This window comes from Lissotriton helveticus, chromosome 4_1 (assembly GCF_964261635.1).
Source record: "Lissotriton helveticus chromosome 4_1, aLisHel1.1, whole genome shotgun sequence".
Taxonomy (NCBI): Eukaryota; Metazoa; Chordata; class Amphibia; order Caudata; family Salamandridae; genus Lissotriton; species Lissotriton helveticus.
In genome coordinates this window covers 782,668,425-782,682,778 of record NC_136063.1, presented here as the reverse complement: position 1 = coordinate 782,682,778, position 14,354 = coordinate 782,668,425, and the positions used below count along the sequence as shown (strand labels likewise).

Sequence of the window (14,354 nt, the reverse complement as noted above, 5' to 3'; positions counted from 1 at the left end):
CAAAACCATTACAAGTTCATAGAAGGAGAGGTGAGGGGGAGGAGGGCTACAGAACGATTAGAGAGTAGGGCTATTGATGAGATCCCTCTCGCAACGTGGAAATAAAAAAAACATAAGACTGAGGTAAAGGAGAAGGTAGAGGAAAACAAGAAAGGAGGGTGAAAGAGGTGTCAACACAAAATAGGCAGGGTTCAAGTCAGTAAAAAGAAAAAGTAACGGATAAACAGGAACATACATACATAGTGAGAAATTCAATATCAAAGGTATTTGTGAAGTTGGATTTGTCAACCTGATGACTAATTAATTTTAAAAATGTTATTAAAATTGGCTTGGTACAAGAGATCACTTGTTTTCTGAAAAACGACTTTTGTCCTCGTCACAACACTTTCTGATACACACCCTGTGCCTCTGGGACAGAGCACTTCTGGAAGGCCAGTGACAGCTCAACTGCTAGTCATAAAATTGCACCCAAATCTCTTACACCATGCCTGAACGTCACTAATGTTCTGACCCTTTAAATGATCCTGAAATAAAATATGGTATGCCAGTTCAGGGGCAGAGTTCTAGGATTGCTTAGTTCATACCCTCTGCTTGAGACCAGTTGTATCAAATATAACTAATGTTTCTGATAAAGCCTAACAACTTTAATTTAGCCAATCATTCTATGGCTGCATCTTATGTAGTTCTCATAGAAGATGCTGTGGAGCTCCACACGCTCTGTCGCTCCGTGGGTGTCATGGGCCAAATCTTGTGGAGATGAATTTGGCAAGCCCCGATGGGAAGATTTTAACCATCCTGGGCTCATCTTGCTCCTGGTGCTAAGCCCTAGCCCCCTGGATCCACTGCAACAGGCCTGCTAGCCTCAAGAAATGTGACAAGTCTGGACAACCCATACAGTGAACATGTGGGTTGTTGTAACCTGTGTATTCAAACTTGGAGTACGTTGGACCCCAGTTTGATACCTTACTAGACTTTGTAGGCCCAAGGGAAGCAAAACAGCACTGTAAGGCAGTTTCCCCCTATATGAATAATACACTGACACTGCAGATAAACTAGTAAATACAACTGACCTTACCTATGAGTGCCCACTAATATTATAAGACCTATCCCAGGTCAATATCTAACCTTGCAGAATTCCTTGTGCGCAGTTACAATACCATAGTCTCACGCAGAGCCCGCACACGTGTGCACACGCATATGCGCACATGTTCATATGTAACTAACCAAGTGCGCCTTACACTAGCTGTGTTGCAGCGGCCTTAGCTTTAAAGGCAGACACTAGCGATTAACACATGCAGTCCAGTTACCATGTGATTGCTAAGGGTGAAAGACAAGTAGAGGCTTATCCACAGTAAAAAGTAAACAACTGGGTCATCAAGAAGCAAAACAAATCGGGGTGTACTAAACGGGCGGAACCCAATTTCAACAGTACTCATACTCATCAATTGCTTTTTCTTGTGTATTTACTTATTTAAAGTTTTTAATACTGCTTGTTACCTCCTAAAGCTAACTCCAGAGCACTGCTGAAAAAAAGATAAAGGGAGAGTTAAAAGTTTAATTGGTCAAGGACGGGTTCTGGGCCTGTATTCTTCTATCACTAGCTGAAGGCACCCCGGAACAGGCTAGTTTTCAGGTCTTAAAATTACAGTTAGGTTCCATCAAGTGGATGGAGTTGAGCAAGTTCCAGACACAGGTTCGCAGGACTCCCAAGGATCTGCATTCATGTTTGTTCGATACGAGAAAATACCCGGGTTTCTCTTATGCATCACTTTCATTAATAAAATAATAAGGATTGTATGCATGCAACACGCTGACTCTCTTCCTTCACTTTGAAATCCTAGGACTTCCTTAGTTAGAATATAAAATCGCCTGCTTCAAGCATCACAGACTGTGTGTTCAGAATTTTATCTCTGACAGCGTTAAAACTATGTAGTACATTCATTTTATTAGCCTCACCAATTTCTCCATTCTCCATGGCTCTTATATCAGGTCGCAGCCTACAATCTGTTTTAGGAATAATGCTTTCCATGTCTTTGTCCAATTCGTTTAAAGCCATTGCAAAATTTGTGAAATTATACATCTGAAAACAGATAAAATCTGAAAATGGTAAATAGGCCAAATATACATTTTTTATGACAATTTTTTCCATAAAACAACAAAATAAACAGATACAAACAAATCTCTTTAAAATACATTAATGCATCACTAACAGACTGTACTCTTGTGAATTAATCCTGCTAGTAACAGCATCCATAAATCATCCTAAAGCTATTGACACATTTAAAAAATGCATATTAAAGATTCTAAAGCTATCAACGAGTTAAAGTGTGATAATTAAAAATAATGGTTTTATACTCTTTTTACGAATATCAGTGAATAAAAAACAATTAAAAAACAATCAAGTGCATTCAGCATTGAGTCGGCAAGGACATTTTCCATCATCCTCTTAAATTTTTTGGTGAAGCTCTTGCATAGAGAAAATGTGGCTAAAACCTAATCTGAATTTTAAAACGCATAAATGTAAATTGAGATCTAAAAATGTCTGCATCTATTCACTGAAAAAACAAAGGTTCAAGTAACATCTTAGTTAGGTGTTATAAAATCTATTTTTGTTTTAACAAAAACGTACAAATGTACTGAAAAAAAACAAAGTTTAATGTAACATAGTTAGGTGAATAGGTCAGTGACAACATTAACGTTTCAAATTTAAAAAAAACCTGGAATTCACCAGTTATAGTATACAATACCTTGCGCCCTGCCATGCACTGCTTATGACCTCACATATCACATCACGTGTTCTATGACATCATTGATGAATTCTCAAATTACATTATTGATGACACCACTGAGGGTTTTAGTTTTTTTTACACTTTATATAGTGGCGGGAAAGTATCATATTACTTTTTAAAATAATTTTGTACAGTGTGTCCAGCTAATGGGTGTGTTTAAAAAACGCACCTGCGTCTAATGCATTATAGGTTTGTAGCGGTATTGAACATGTTCTAAATCTTTGTAATGAAGAGTAACTCCGTGTGCAGATGATAGTTGACAACTTGTGTCCAGTATGTTCCATGTAAGTTTTTTGTTCTGCAGAAATTTTTTCCAACCGGGCAATGATTCTACGTAGTAGATACTTAGTAATATAGGCAGCCTTGAGTTATTAGACAGAAACACCTAAAAGTGACAATTTCTGCATAACATAAAATACTCTGTGCAGGTACTAACCTATGTACATGTGCTTCCTGTGTTTCAAAAGATAGGCGATCTGTAAAGTTTTCATCACAGTATGAAGGCTGCAGGTAGTATGATCTTTAGCACCTTCAGACCTGGTTTTTTAAATTTTTTTATTTTATTGTGTAAGACATTTATTAGACACAAAGAAAAGTTACACTGCGTCATGCCAACAACCCGGAGGCAGGCCGCGATGCTTACAGATGGTATTCAATGGCAGGTATATTTCAAGGAATCTTGCAGCATAACGGGCAATGCAACCTCAGGAGATGCCTGTAAACAGTCTAAGGTATGCAGACATACAGTGCAACAACAACAAGGCAAATAGTCTTACAATTTTTAGGGTGCCGCAGACAGGCAATATCACCCAAACACATGACGTCGCCCCATCAGATTGACGAGCGCGACAGCCGTGGCTCAGTTAAACATCAGCTCAGCATAGACTCGTCCGCGGACACCTTTTCTCCTAAACCCTCACAACAACCCGAGGGAAACAACAAACCTGGTGCATAGCGGAAGCAGAAACACATATCACATCAGGCAGATGCAGGGCTGTGAGTATTAGGGTCAGGCAGCTTAATAAGGATGTCAACATGTAACAGGGGCAGTGGCGGGAGTATCCCATGTATCCCCCGCAGGGCGGGGGGGTGGGGGGACAGGCAGGATGGTGGGTCGCGCGATCAATGAAGGGGACATATTGCTAGGTCGGGTGAGCACTTGGTAGATACCAGCAAGGGCAGGAGTAGGGCGTCCCACAGCCCCGAGGCACATCCGCCCAGGCAGTAAGCAATTCACTGGAGAAAGGGTGTACACGGTGGGAGGCCCTCAACCCATGTCATCAGAAACGCCCACGTCAGGGGAGTCCTCGGAGGTAGCAGATCCCGCCCGCTCCCTGGCCCACTGAAGGAACGGCTCCCAAATGTCTTTAGGTCTGGAAGCGGTGGGCATTGACTCCCAGTAATGCGCGAGTTGCGTCTGGCCATAAGTCACGTCCTTAATCCACGCCATAAACGCAGGCAAGGTCCTGCGGCCCCAGTTTATCGCCACCTGGCGTTTTGCGTAAAGGAGCAGTAACGCGTGCAGTTTCCGGTCACCAGGCTCGGTGTCTCTTACATAACCCAACAGGCCCTTGAGCGGAGTAGGCTCGTCAGTCCTGTGTAAAATTTGGTTAATGGCCGTGAAGACGGCCGACCAGTACTCATTTAATTTAGGGCAGTCCCATGCCACATGCAGGAAGGACGCATCCGCCCCACCACATTTCCAGCACGATGCATCCGTCCGGATGCCCATGCGATGTAGCAGTATCGGCGTGCGGTAGTACCGGTGCAGGAACTTAAAATGGACCAGTCTTAACCTATAATTTGGAGACAGTGCCGTGAGTTGTGCACAGCAGTAGTCCCACATGTCATCAGTGAGGGGGACGTCCAGGTCTGCAGACCAAGTTTGTCTGGCCGCAGGCACAGTGATCGGGGCTTGCTCTTGCATACAATTGTACAGTCTAGAGACCAGTTTCGCGTGGGACGGTCTTGACAGTAGATTTTGTAGTGCATCGAGTTGTGGCGGCTCCTCTGGGAACTGGGGCCACAGCTTCTTACATGACTCCCGGAGGGAGTGGTGTAACAGTGCGTCCGAGAAGGAGTCAGATTGGCCGTCTTCGCGCGCTCCCAACTCAGCGAACGTCCCATCGGGATAGAGATCAGCAAAGGTTGTTACGCGTTTCCCGCGGATCATGATGGTGTCACCCCTAGTACATAGGCAAGGCAGCATCGGGTTGCTTCGTAATGGGATTGCCGGCGCATAGAGCAAGGTAAGCTTCCCCCGGTTCCGCAACTCGCGCCAAGACCAGCGGATCATTTCCGCTGTGTCTATGTCCCTCGACGGGCGTGTAACCTTGCCATATAGCGCCACCTGAAGAGGCGACGGGGCGACAGCGGCCAGCTCCACCGCCACGTGTGGCTGGTAAGGGGTGGGGAAGGCCCAGAAATGTAGAAATTGCGCCTGCGCGCATAGCGAGTATAGCTTCAGATCAGGTGCCCCAAGGCCCCCCTGCCGTAGCGGGAGCGTGAGCAGGGCCCAAGAGGATCTCGCCTGACCCCCGGCCCACACCAGATTCAAAAGTAGTGATCTCACGCGCGCATGGAAATGAGCAGTCATGGGTAGCGGAACATTGACAAACAGATATAAAAATTTGGGGAGTACCACCATTTTCGCCAAGGCTATCCGCGCAACCAGGGAGAGAGGGAGCCTGTTCCAGATCTCTACCTTTCTCTCGAGCCAGTCAACAGCTCTCCCGAAGTTCAGGGACCATAGTTCCTGCGTGTCTCGACTCACCCAGATTCCCAGGTATTTCACCGCATCAGTTTCCCACCTCAGGGGATAGTCCGATGGAGGTTGTTTAGTGGCGTCAGTTAGGGGGAATGCAACGGACTTGGACCAATTGATAGATACTCCAGCCAGACCTTCAAAGCGCACAAATTCTCGGAGCAATGGGTTCATGTTGTCAGCAGGGTCTATAACGTAAAGAGTAACATCGTCTGCGTATAAGGAGATCAGCAGACTTCGGGAGCTGAATCCGATCCCTCTCGCCGTGTGGTGCTGACGAACTCTGGCCGCCAGCGGCTCCATGGCAATAGCGAAAAGGAGAGGAGATAGTGGGCACCCCTGCCTGGTCCCCCTTGAGATGTTAAAGGGCTCGGACACAAGACCGTTCACACTCACTCGAGCCCTGGGTGCATCATACAGTAGTTTTATAAGCGTGATGAAGTTATGGCTAAACCCCATCCTACCCAGGATTTTAAACAAGTAGGGCCACTCCAAGGAGTCAAAGGCTTTGGTGGCGTCGAGGAACACCACCGCAGCTTGAACGGAAGGGTGGAGATAGTGCAAGATAGAAAAAAGAGTTCTGAGGTTGTGGGAAGTTGCGCGGCCAGGAATAAACCCGGACTGGTCAGGGAGAGCTATAATGGGCAATAACGGTTGGAGCTTGTCTGCGATGATCTTAGCAAAGATCTTAGCGTCCACATTTATGAGGGAGAGGGGACGATAGGAGTCAAGTACCATGCCGTCTTTGTCGGCTTCAGGAGGGTGATAATCAGGGCTTCGCGCATCGAGTCCGGGAGGGAGTTCAGTTCGAGGGCCTCAACAAACAGCGAATGCAGCCTCGGGGCCAACTCCTCCGCATATGTCTTGTAAAATGAAGTTGTCAGGCCGTCTGGGCCGGGCGCTTTGTTTGCCGGCATGCTCTTGATGACCTGAGCTATGTCCTGAACAGTGACGGGGAGGTCCATGTATTGTCTGTGGTGATCATTGAACCAAACAAGGGCAATAGAATCAAGAAAACCGTCCAGGGAATCAGGGGCGACTGTCTGTCTAGTCGTGTAGAGGGATGCATAAAAATCAGTGAAGGCTTTTAGAACTGCCCCCTGGCCCACAACCAGGGTACCCGCGCTATCGTGTATAGTGTGAATGTGGTGTGTTTGTGACCGAGGGGCGATCAGCCTGGCCAAAGTTCTGCTCGGCCTGTCCCCCTCCCCGTATCTGCGGGCTTCAGCTTGTTTCCCCAGAAATTTTATTTCTCGTTGTGCCTCCTCATTAAATATGAGCAGTTTGGCTTTAAGACGGCTAGCCAGCTCAAACGTCGGGTCCTGACTGAAGGCCAGGTCCAACTCCCTCAGCTCTCGCTCCAACTGGGACAGTGAACGGCGTATGGTGTGTAGCACCCCTGCCTGTCTAGCTATACATTGGCCCCGTATCACTGCCTTGAAGGCGTCCCACACAATAGCCTCTGAGGAGGCCGACCCTTCGTTATCCTCAAAGTACTTCACAATGTCCGTTCTTATTTCCTCGGTAAACACCAGGTCTGTAAGGGCACGAGGGGGTAGGCGCCAGGAAAACGCCCTAGTTGTGATGCCAGGAATCCTCAGCTCCAGTGCGCAGGGGGCGTGGTCCGAAAGTGACCTAGCTTGGATATCAACACTCTCCACCCACGTCGCCACCTCAGGTGATACCAGCCAAAAGTCCAGTCTTGACCAAGCAGCATGATGGCATGTGATACAAGTCCCCGTTCTATCTCCAGGATGTCTAACCCTCCACACATCAGACAGCAACCCCTCATCCATCACATCAATTATTGCCTGTCTTGCTCTAGCATGTGTGGGCCTGGCTACACCTTTTCTGTCTAGCTCATCATTCAACACAACATTAAAGTCCCCTCCGATCACAATCGAGTGACAATCTAACAGTGTAATTTGTGCCCAGACATCGCGAAACAAGTCCGGGTCATCCACGTTCGGACCATATATAGCAGCCAGAACCAGCGGCTTACCCTGTAATGTTCCATGCAAAATGACATAGCGGCCCTCCTTATCAAGCACATACTTGTGTTCCTTCCAATCCAGCCCCCTACGCACAAGGACAGCCACTCCCCTAGCATAATTAGAATAAATGGCAGAGTACACCTGTGACCATCTAGAGTGCCTCAGTCTGGGCGACGGAGTCGCGTTTATGTGAGTTACCTGCAAGAAACATATGTCCACATTGTGTCTGGCCAGTGTACCGTGCATCAACCTAGCTTTTTTGTAGTCCCCAAGGCCTCGAATGTTCCAGGTCCACAGCTTAACCCCCCCCCCCATGCCAGCAACTCAGCCGAAGTATCTGGACTCCCACCACCCGCACCCCCAACGTCGTATGAAAGCCCGCACACCACACACACAACAGCTCTCTGCGTAATATATGAGCATAATTGTATTCCATTTCGCACCAGTTCAAAACCAGAAACCAAACACCCAACCATCCTCTCCACCCCCCACCCACGCCAACCCCCCAATCAGGTTGCGATAAAACCCTTTTCGTGCTAAGACCAGCACTACAGTTAAATAGAAACAAGAACAACGGGAGGTACCCCATGGGGGCGAGGTGCTACCGGGTTACACCCCCGACTACTCGGGGTGGCTGCACAGTCAAGGATCTTCGCAGCACTCGAGAGGTAGCCTGTCTCATGAAGGTGCTATAAACAGAACACTATATGAAATAGCAGCGACACAGACCTGGGTTTCCACTCAATGTCCAGATCGTTCCCCAGGTAGGGCAAACAGGCCAGGCCACTGGCAGCGAATTCCTCCGGCACCCAACTCACTTGAAACAGCCAGGGCCGCCCATATAGGCAAAAAGAGGGGGCCGCCCGGCCAGCTAGTTTCGATGCAGTCAACCATTGTCGCTCATCTGGCCTGCGCCCTCCTCCAGTCTAGGCGACTTGCGGCGAGCACCAGGGCCACAAACGTGCTTGGCGAACTTCAGAGCAGATTTTGCGTCCGTGAAGAAGTGCGCGGCCTGCTCGTGTGGTACTTTCAATTTGGCCGGGTATAATAAGGAGTACGGAACTCCGGCTTGCATCAGTAGTTTCTTGGCCGGCATAAACTCCTTCCTGGCCGCCTGGACAAGAGGAGTGAAATCAGGGTAGAATGAGAGATGGTTCCCTTTGTGGGTGATCTTGCCTTTCTCCCGGGCCAGCCTCAGAATGCGGTCCTGATCCTGATAATTTAGCAGTTTGGCCAGAATGGGCCGAGGAGGGGCGCCCGTCGGTGGCTTCTTGCCCAGGGTCCTATGTGCCCTCTCAACCGTGAACACCTGGGAGAGGTCGGGGTCAAATAGCTCGTGTAGGAGATCAGTTACAAATACCTCCATCCTCCCAGTGTTGTCCGTCTCCGGAATGCCAGTGATCCGAATGTTGGATCTACGGGGCCGAGCCTCCAAATCATCTGTCTTGGCGCGCATGTATTCCAGTTCGCGCTCAATGTTAGTGATATGTTGCTTAGTTTGTTGTTGGAACTCGCTGCATTCCGTTTGCCGGTTCTCCAGGCAGTCTAAACGCTGCTCATGCGTATCCACCTTGGACTTTACCGCCTCCAGCTGCGCGGACATGGCATCCAATTTTGAGTCAATACTCTTGAGGCTAGATCAGACCTCCATTATTAAGGCGCCAAAATCAATGTCAGGTGTAGGACTGTTGGATGTGGGCGACGCGGCCCCCTGGTCCGCCGGAGACTGTTTGGCCTTCTGTTTTTGCTCGAAAGTGAGCTTGGGTTGCTTCGCATCTCTATTGCCTCCCATCATGGACTCGCAGATTACCCTCTTGTTTGGCGCGCTTTTCACCCCCTCCTGCGCTCCGCGAAGCCCGCCACCAAGGACAGCCCGGCCCAAAGCAAGTTGTGTCAAAGGGAATCTGGGGGGGTACGCTAGTGTTCAGTTCCAGCGATCTCAAGCAGCATGTCCCAGTGAATGTTTCAGCTCAAGCCAGTGGCGCTCAGGACTGGGGCAGATGGCAAATCCCACACCGAGAGTCACAAACAAAGCGCCCCGTCCAATCCAGGCTCGCTTCCCCCCAGTCTTCTCTGCAGCTTGTCGCAGGTTGTGCTCACCAGGGGCGCGGCGCCTCCCCGCGTGGCCAGCAAGTCTCAGCGGTACAGGGATTCCTCAAGCAGGATCTAGTCCCTTACCGACCCTGTCGAGTGTCCGGGCGGCGGCGCCCCGCACCGCGCCGCTACACCAAGATTGCGGACGCACCACCAGGTCAGCGCCGACCCGTCGCAGGAGGCGCCCCTCAGGTCTGAATTTGCTCCACACTCACTCTGCAGGGCTAGGCCTCCGCCTCCACAGCCCAGCAATCCTCAGCAGAGTTCTAGCAAGTGGCACGGGGGCTCGTTCAGTGCGCTCGCAATCCAGCCATACAGGCCCGATAATCCTCAGGGTCCGGTGAGCAGCAGCCGCCGCCCTGGGCTCCACGGCAGTGGGCGGGTTCGGGGAGTCGGGTCCTCAGCGCCAGATCTCTTGCGCCAGGCGCCCGTTTTCTCCAGAAGTGCGATCGAGTGTGCCCCAGGTCATTTAACGCTCAGTCATCCGTGAGTCAGGGTCTCTCGGTAGCGTTAGACAGGATTATGGTAGGATTTTTAGTGTGCAGCCGGCGGAGCTCGCTCACAGAGCGGCCATTTCGCTGCTCGGTCAGCCACGCCCCCCCTCTAGCACCTTCAGACCTGGTTAATACACTGTGGTATATTTCTCATGTAAGTGTCACTGCCTGCAAACTATGCAGTACAAAGTACATTCTCTTCATAGAGTAAACACTGTCTACAGTACCCACTTTTCTATTCAGATCAACTTCATTTCTCAATGTGGGTTTGGTGACTGCGAGGCATTTGATACAGATAAAGCTGTCTGTAGTAGGGCATTCATTTTGGAGCAGACAATGAGTATCTTGAGGAACTTGTTTTTTCTGAACAGTTGTATATATATTCCACAGTGTGTGCAATGAGTGTTTACCATATCTCTATTGTTGATCGTTAATGTGAACTAGGCTACCCATGAAGTATATGGTCTAGGGTCAATGTTGCACATAACACATGCTTGCTACACCTAAGGGGAGTTGTATCTGTGATTGCATTAATGATGCTTCATATTATTCTGAGTTGATTGTACAAACTTTCACGCCTCTAATGCCATACTAGCTTATAGAGTACAAAATAAGTATGGATGATGTCATCACTGATGTCATCAATGATGTCACGAGACCTCATTAGTAATGTCATAAATTATGTCATAAATTATGTCATAGAACACGTCATGAGTGATGTAATATGAGTACATAAGCAGTGCATGGCAGGGGCACCAGTTATAGTTAAGTCTTCTAACTATAACTGGTGAAGTTTTGTGATTTCTATTGAGTTCAAAGCTTTAAAAGTTCTAAACGTGATCAATATGTTGCACTGATGAGGGCAGGGAAAAAGAACACAAGTCTGCTCCCAGCAAGCATTTTTCAAGCTTCTGCCAGCTAGGAGCCGACTCAGTGTTTGCTCCTGTTTGGCAGGAGATTTGAAAATTCTCCTGCCAGATGGGAGCACACACGTTTCCCTGCCTGCTGTTGTGAGGGCAGGCAAACTACTGTGTCCAAGGGTGGGCTCCCTGGGACACAGTTAGTGAGCTGACCCCAAAGGATGAGGTCCCTGGGGTCATTAAAAACTCAGGGAGGGGGCCGTACAGCCCTCCCCCGTTAATTTAAATGATGGCCCCTTTTAAAGGCTCGGACGGGCTGCGCGACTCCTCTTCCCTTATTAAATGCATTGAGCCCCAGGGGATGGTGTCTCCGGGGCTAAATACAGCTCGAGGAGGGGTCTGCGTGCCCACTCCATTTAAATATACTCAAGCCCAGGAGAAGAGATCCCCAGGACCTTAAATGGGCTGGGAGGGAGGCAATACTGATGCCACACACACACAGTGCGATCGCCAGTAGGTAGTTATAGTAAGGACCTATTATCCATAGGCAAAACGTTTTTTGATTTGCCAATATCTTTTGCGCCGGTTGACAAATCTTCGCGAACTTCTCAAAACGAATGGGGCGCTTCGGTCAGGTCCTGTCTTGATAGTTTTGGGTGATTCGTCAAGCGGGGGCCGAGAAAAAAGGGGGTCCCAAAACGCGTTTTCTGTATGTTAATTTCCAAAGGCAATTTAGGAACAGGCTACAGTCTGCTGAACAGAATTACACCAAATTTGGCAAAAAGGTAGCTCTTGGTTCAGAAAGTGACTTTCTTTTAAATGGTGTAAATCCGTTCAGTAGTTACAGAGAAATTCAAAAAAGAAAAACTATAGATATCTGAGCGAGGAGGAGTCATGACTCCGCACGAGCACGAGCTGACTTCTGATTGGTTGCCAACACTCCAAACCAAAATGTGTTGGCAGCCATCTTGTAACCGAGTCACAAGAAATCAGTAGAAAAAAAGGTGAAAAACAAGAAAAGGGGCAGGGTATAAACACCCGGACGCCCTAGGCCTGCTCAGGGGGTCCCACAAGGACCCACAGTCCCCAACAATTCATTAAAAAAAAAGAAAGTCGTCCGAATTCGCGCTGGGTGTGCAAATCCACCCTAGAAAATGTAAAAAAGCGAAGCACGGGCTTCCGCGCTTCTTTGTACTTAAGCCCCCAGGGTGGGCCAGGTCCCTGGGGCAATACCGAATTGTGTAGCGGGGGCCCGCCACCTCCCCGGGGCTTTGACGATTAAAAGCAGGTGCACGTGGCCCCCCCACAGCCCCGGGGACCGCCACCTCCCTGTTGAAATGTAGGGAGGGGGGCTGCATGGCCCCCCTCCTTGAGCACTAGATTGCCCTGGGGACCGCCACCCCTAGGGCCGGCTCCTGTAATGTCCCAGGTGCCCACCCCCGGACCATTGCTGTTTGCTATGACTGGGCGGAGCACGGCTCCCGCCCTGCAATAACAGACACTGCTTTACTTCGTTGAAGCAAGAGCAGAAAACCTGCTCTCGCTTCAACGAAGCAAAGCAGAATTGCCTTTGGGCAAGGGGAGCTGCATGTTAGCGGCTCCTCTTGCCCAAAAGCAATGCCGGCTCCCGCAGGAGGCGGGGAGCCGGCAGGGACCGTGGGGGCATTGAGGCTCCCCCCACGGTCCCCAACGCTAAGGGCCGGCCTCGGGGATGGGGTCCCCGAGGCCAGAAGTGGCCCGGGAAGGGGGCCACGTGGCCCCCTCCAATTATTTTTTAAAAAAAGAATAGACGGGCCTGGGGTCCCCGGGGCCAATATTGGCCTAAGGAGGGGGCCACACGCAGCCCCCCTCTTTTTAAAACAAAAAAATAGTGGCAGGCCCCTGGGGATGGGGTCCCGGGGCCATTAATTGCCTTAAGAGGGGAGCCACGCGGTCCCCCTCCTTATTTTTTAATATGTTGACAAGCTCTGGGGGATGGGGTCCCCGGGGCAAATACTGAATAATGGAAGTTGGGAGTGTTGTTTTTCTTTTGAGTTTGGAGTCGCGACTCCAACACGGCTCTCAGCACGGCCCCCAGTGTAACGTTGCGTTGGATTCACCTTAAATAAATAATTAAGTAGTATACGATTTAGAAAGTAGTGTTGTATTTGTGAAGGTGTTTTAAAGAGGTATTGTGACTGATGGTAATGACGAGATAAAAATTGACAGTTGTTAAAAATTTATAAAATTAACAAATAAAAAAAAATTAATGTGTTAAAAAAAGCTATATTCAGTATTATGTTATAGGGTGGCTCTAAAAAAAGCCCTTGTTTTCATTTTAAGTGTGTTGTAGCTACATGTAAGTGCGGATGCACAGCTTTAGGTTGTTGAGAAAGACTCTGTTTCCTTGATCTGTGAAGTGTATGCCATCACGTTTGTAGATGTGATCCATATCAAAATGTAGATTACTGTTATATATGGAGCCCATCCTATGGTCTCTGAGGTAAGCAGAAACAGCTTTATTGACATTCTTTCTCGCTTTCTCAATCTGTGGACAGAATTGATTTGACCACTTCCATTTCTGTCTTTGGCATATGTTAGAGTATACAAAGACAGTTTGAGGTAAAAGCAACATCAATTGTGCAAAGGTGTCCTTCATTAGCATTTCCAAACCCACCCCAGTCAATGTGACTAGGTCATTGTCACCACAGTGCACAATCATGAGGTCAGGGGGTTGGAGATGCAAAAAGGTTTTAACCAAAGGCATCAATTGGTGCCACTTTAATCCTCTCTGTGCAAACAATTTAATATGCACATTTTGCAAAGCTAGGTCTTTGTCAATACCTCTGCGATCAGCATACCTTTTGCACCAGAAAACATAGCTGTGCTCAACAATCCATACTGTAAGCATCTGGAAAGGATGTCTGGAAGTAATGAAAAGATATCTGTAGTTGAGATAGTCAGTTGGTAGAATACGAGGTATCTGAAATGGTGGACATGATGCTGTTTTTTCAAAAGTAGATAATTGATTGGCTGTTTAAGAGCATTTTACATTGAAAAATAGGGTGCATGTTACTTTAAAAAAATCATGTTTCTTATTGGTTAATAAAAATGTTTGAAAGGTACAGTAGATATGATACGCTTATATTGTGGAATTGTCAACCACACCTGATGTTTGCATTTACAACATTGTGTGCTGAACTTGAAAATATGGTGAACTTGTGACCTGTCAGTTCAGTTGAATGTTGCATTAACTGTTACTATGGAAACTAGCATTAAGCAGAATGTGGGAAGGTTTGAAACTTAACTGTGTACTTAAAATGTGAAATTGTAACTTATATGTAGGTGATATCTTATTAAAGTAAGATTTCCCAAGTCAG

The 14,354-nt window shown here is 48.0% G+C and overlaps 1 protein-coding gene across 3 annotated transcripts in view; it reads right to left on the bottom strand.

Annotated features, from left to right (window-relative positions):
* Positions 1-14,354, bottom strand: part of OSBPL1A (oxysterol binding protein like 1A) — a 1,891,697-nt gene that overhangs the window by 117,713 nt on the left and 1,759,630 nt on the right. For all 3 annotated transcript variants that reach the window (XM_078687412.1, XM_078687413.1, XM_078687414.1), the window contains one exon: positions 1,957-2,080. In XM_078687412.1, coding sequence (XP_078543538.1) covers positions 1,957-2,080 — 124 coding nt within the window. The remainder of the gene's footprint in view (positions 1-1,956; positions 2,081-14,354) is intronic.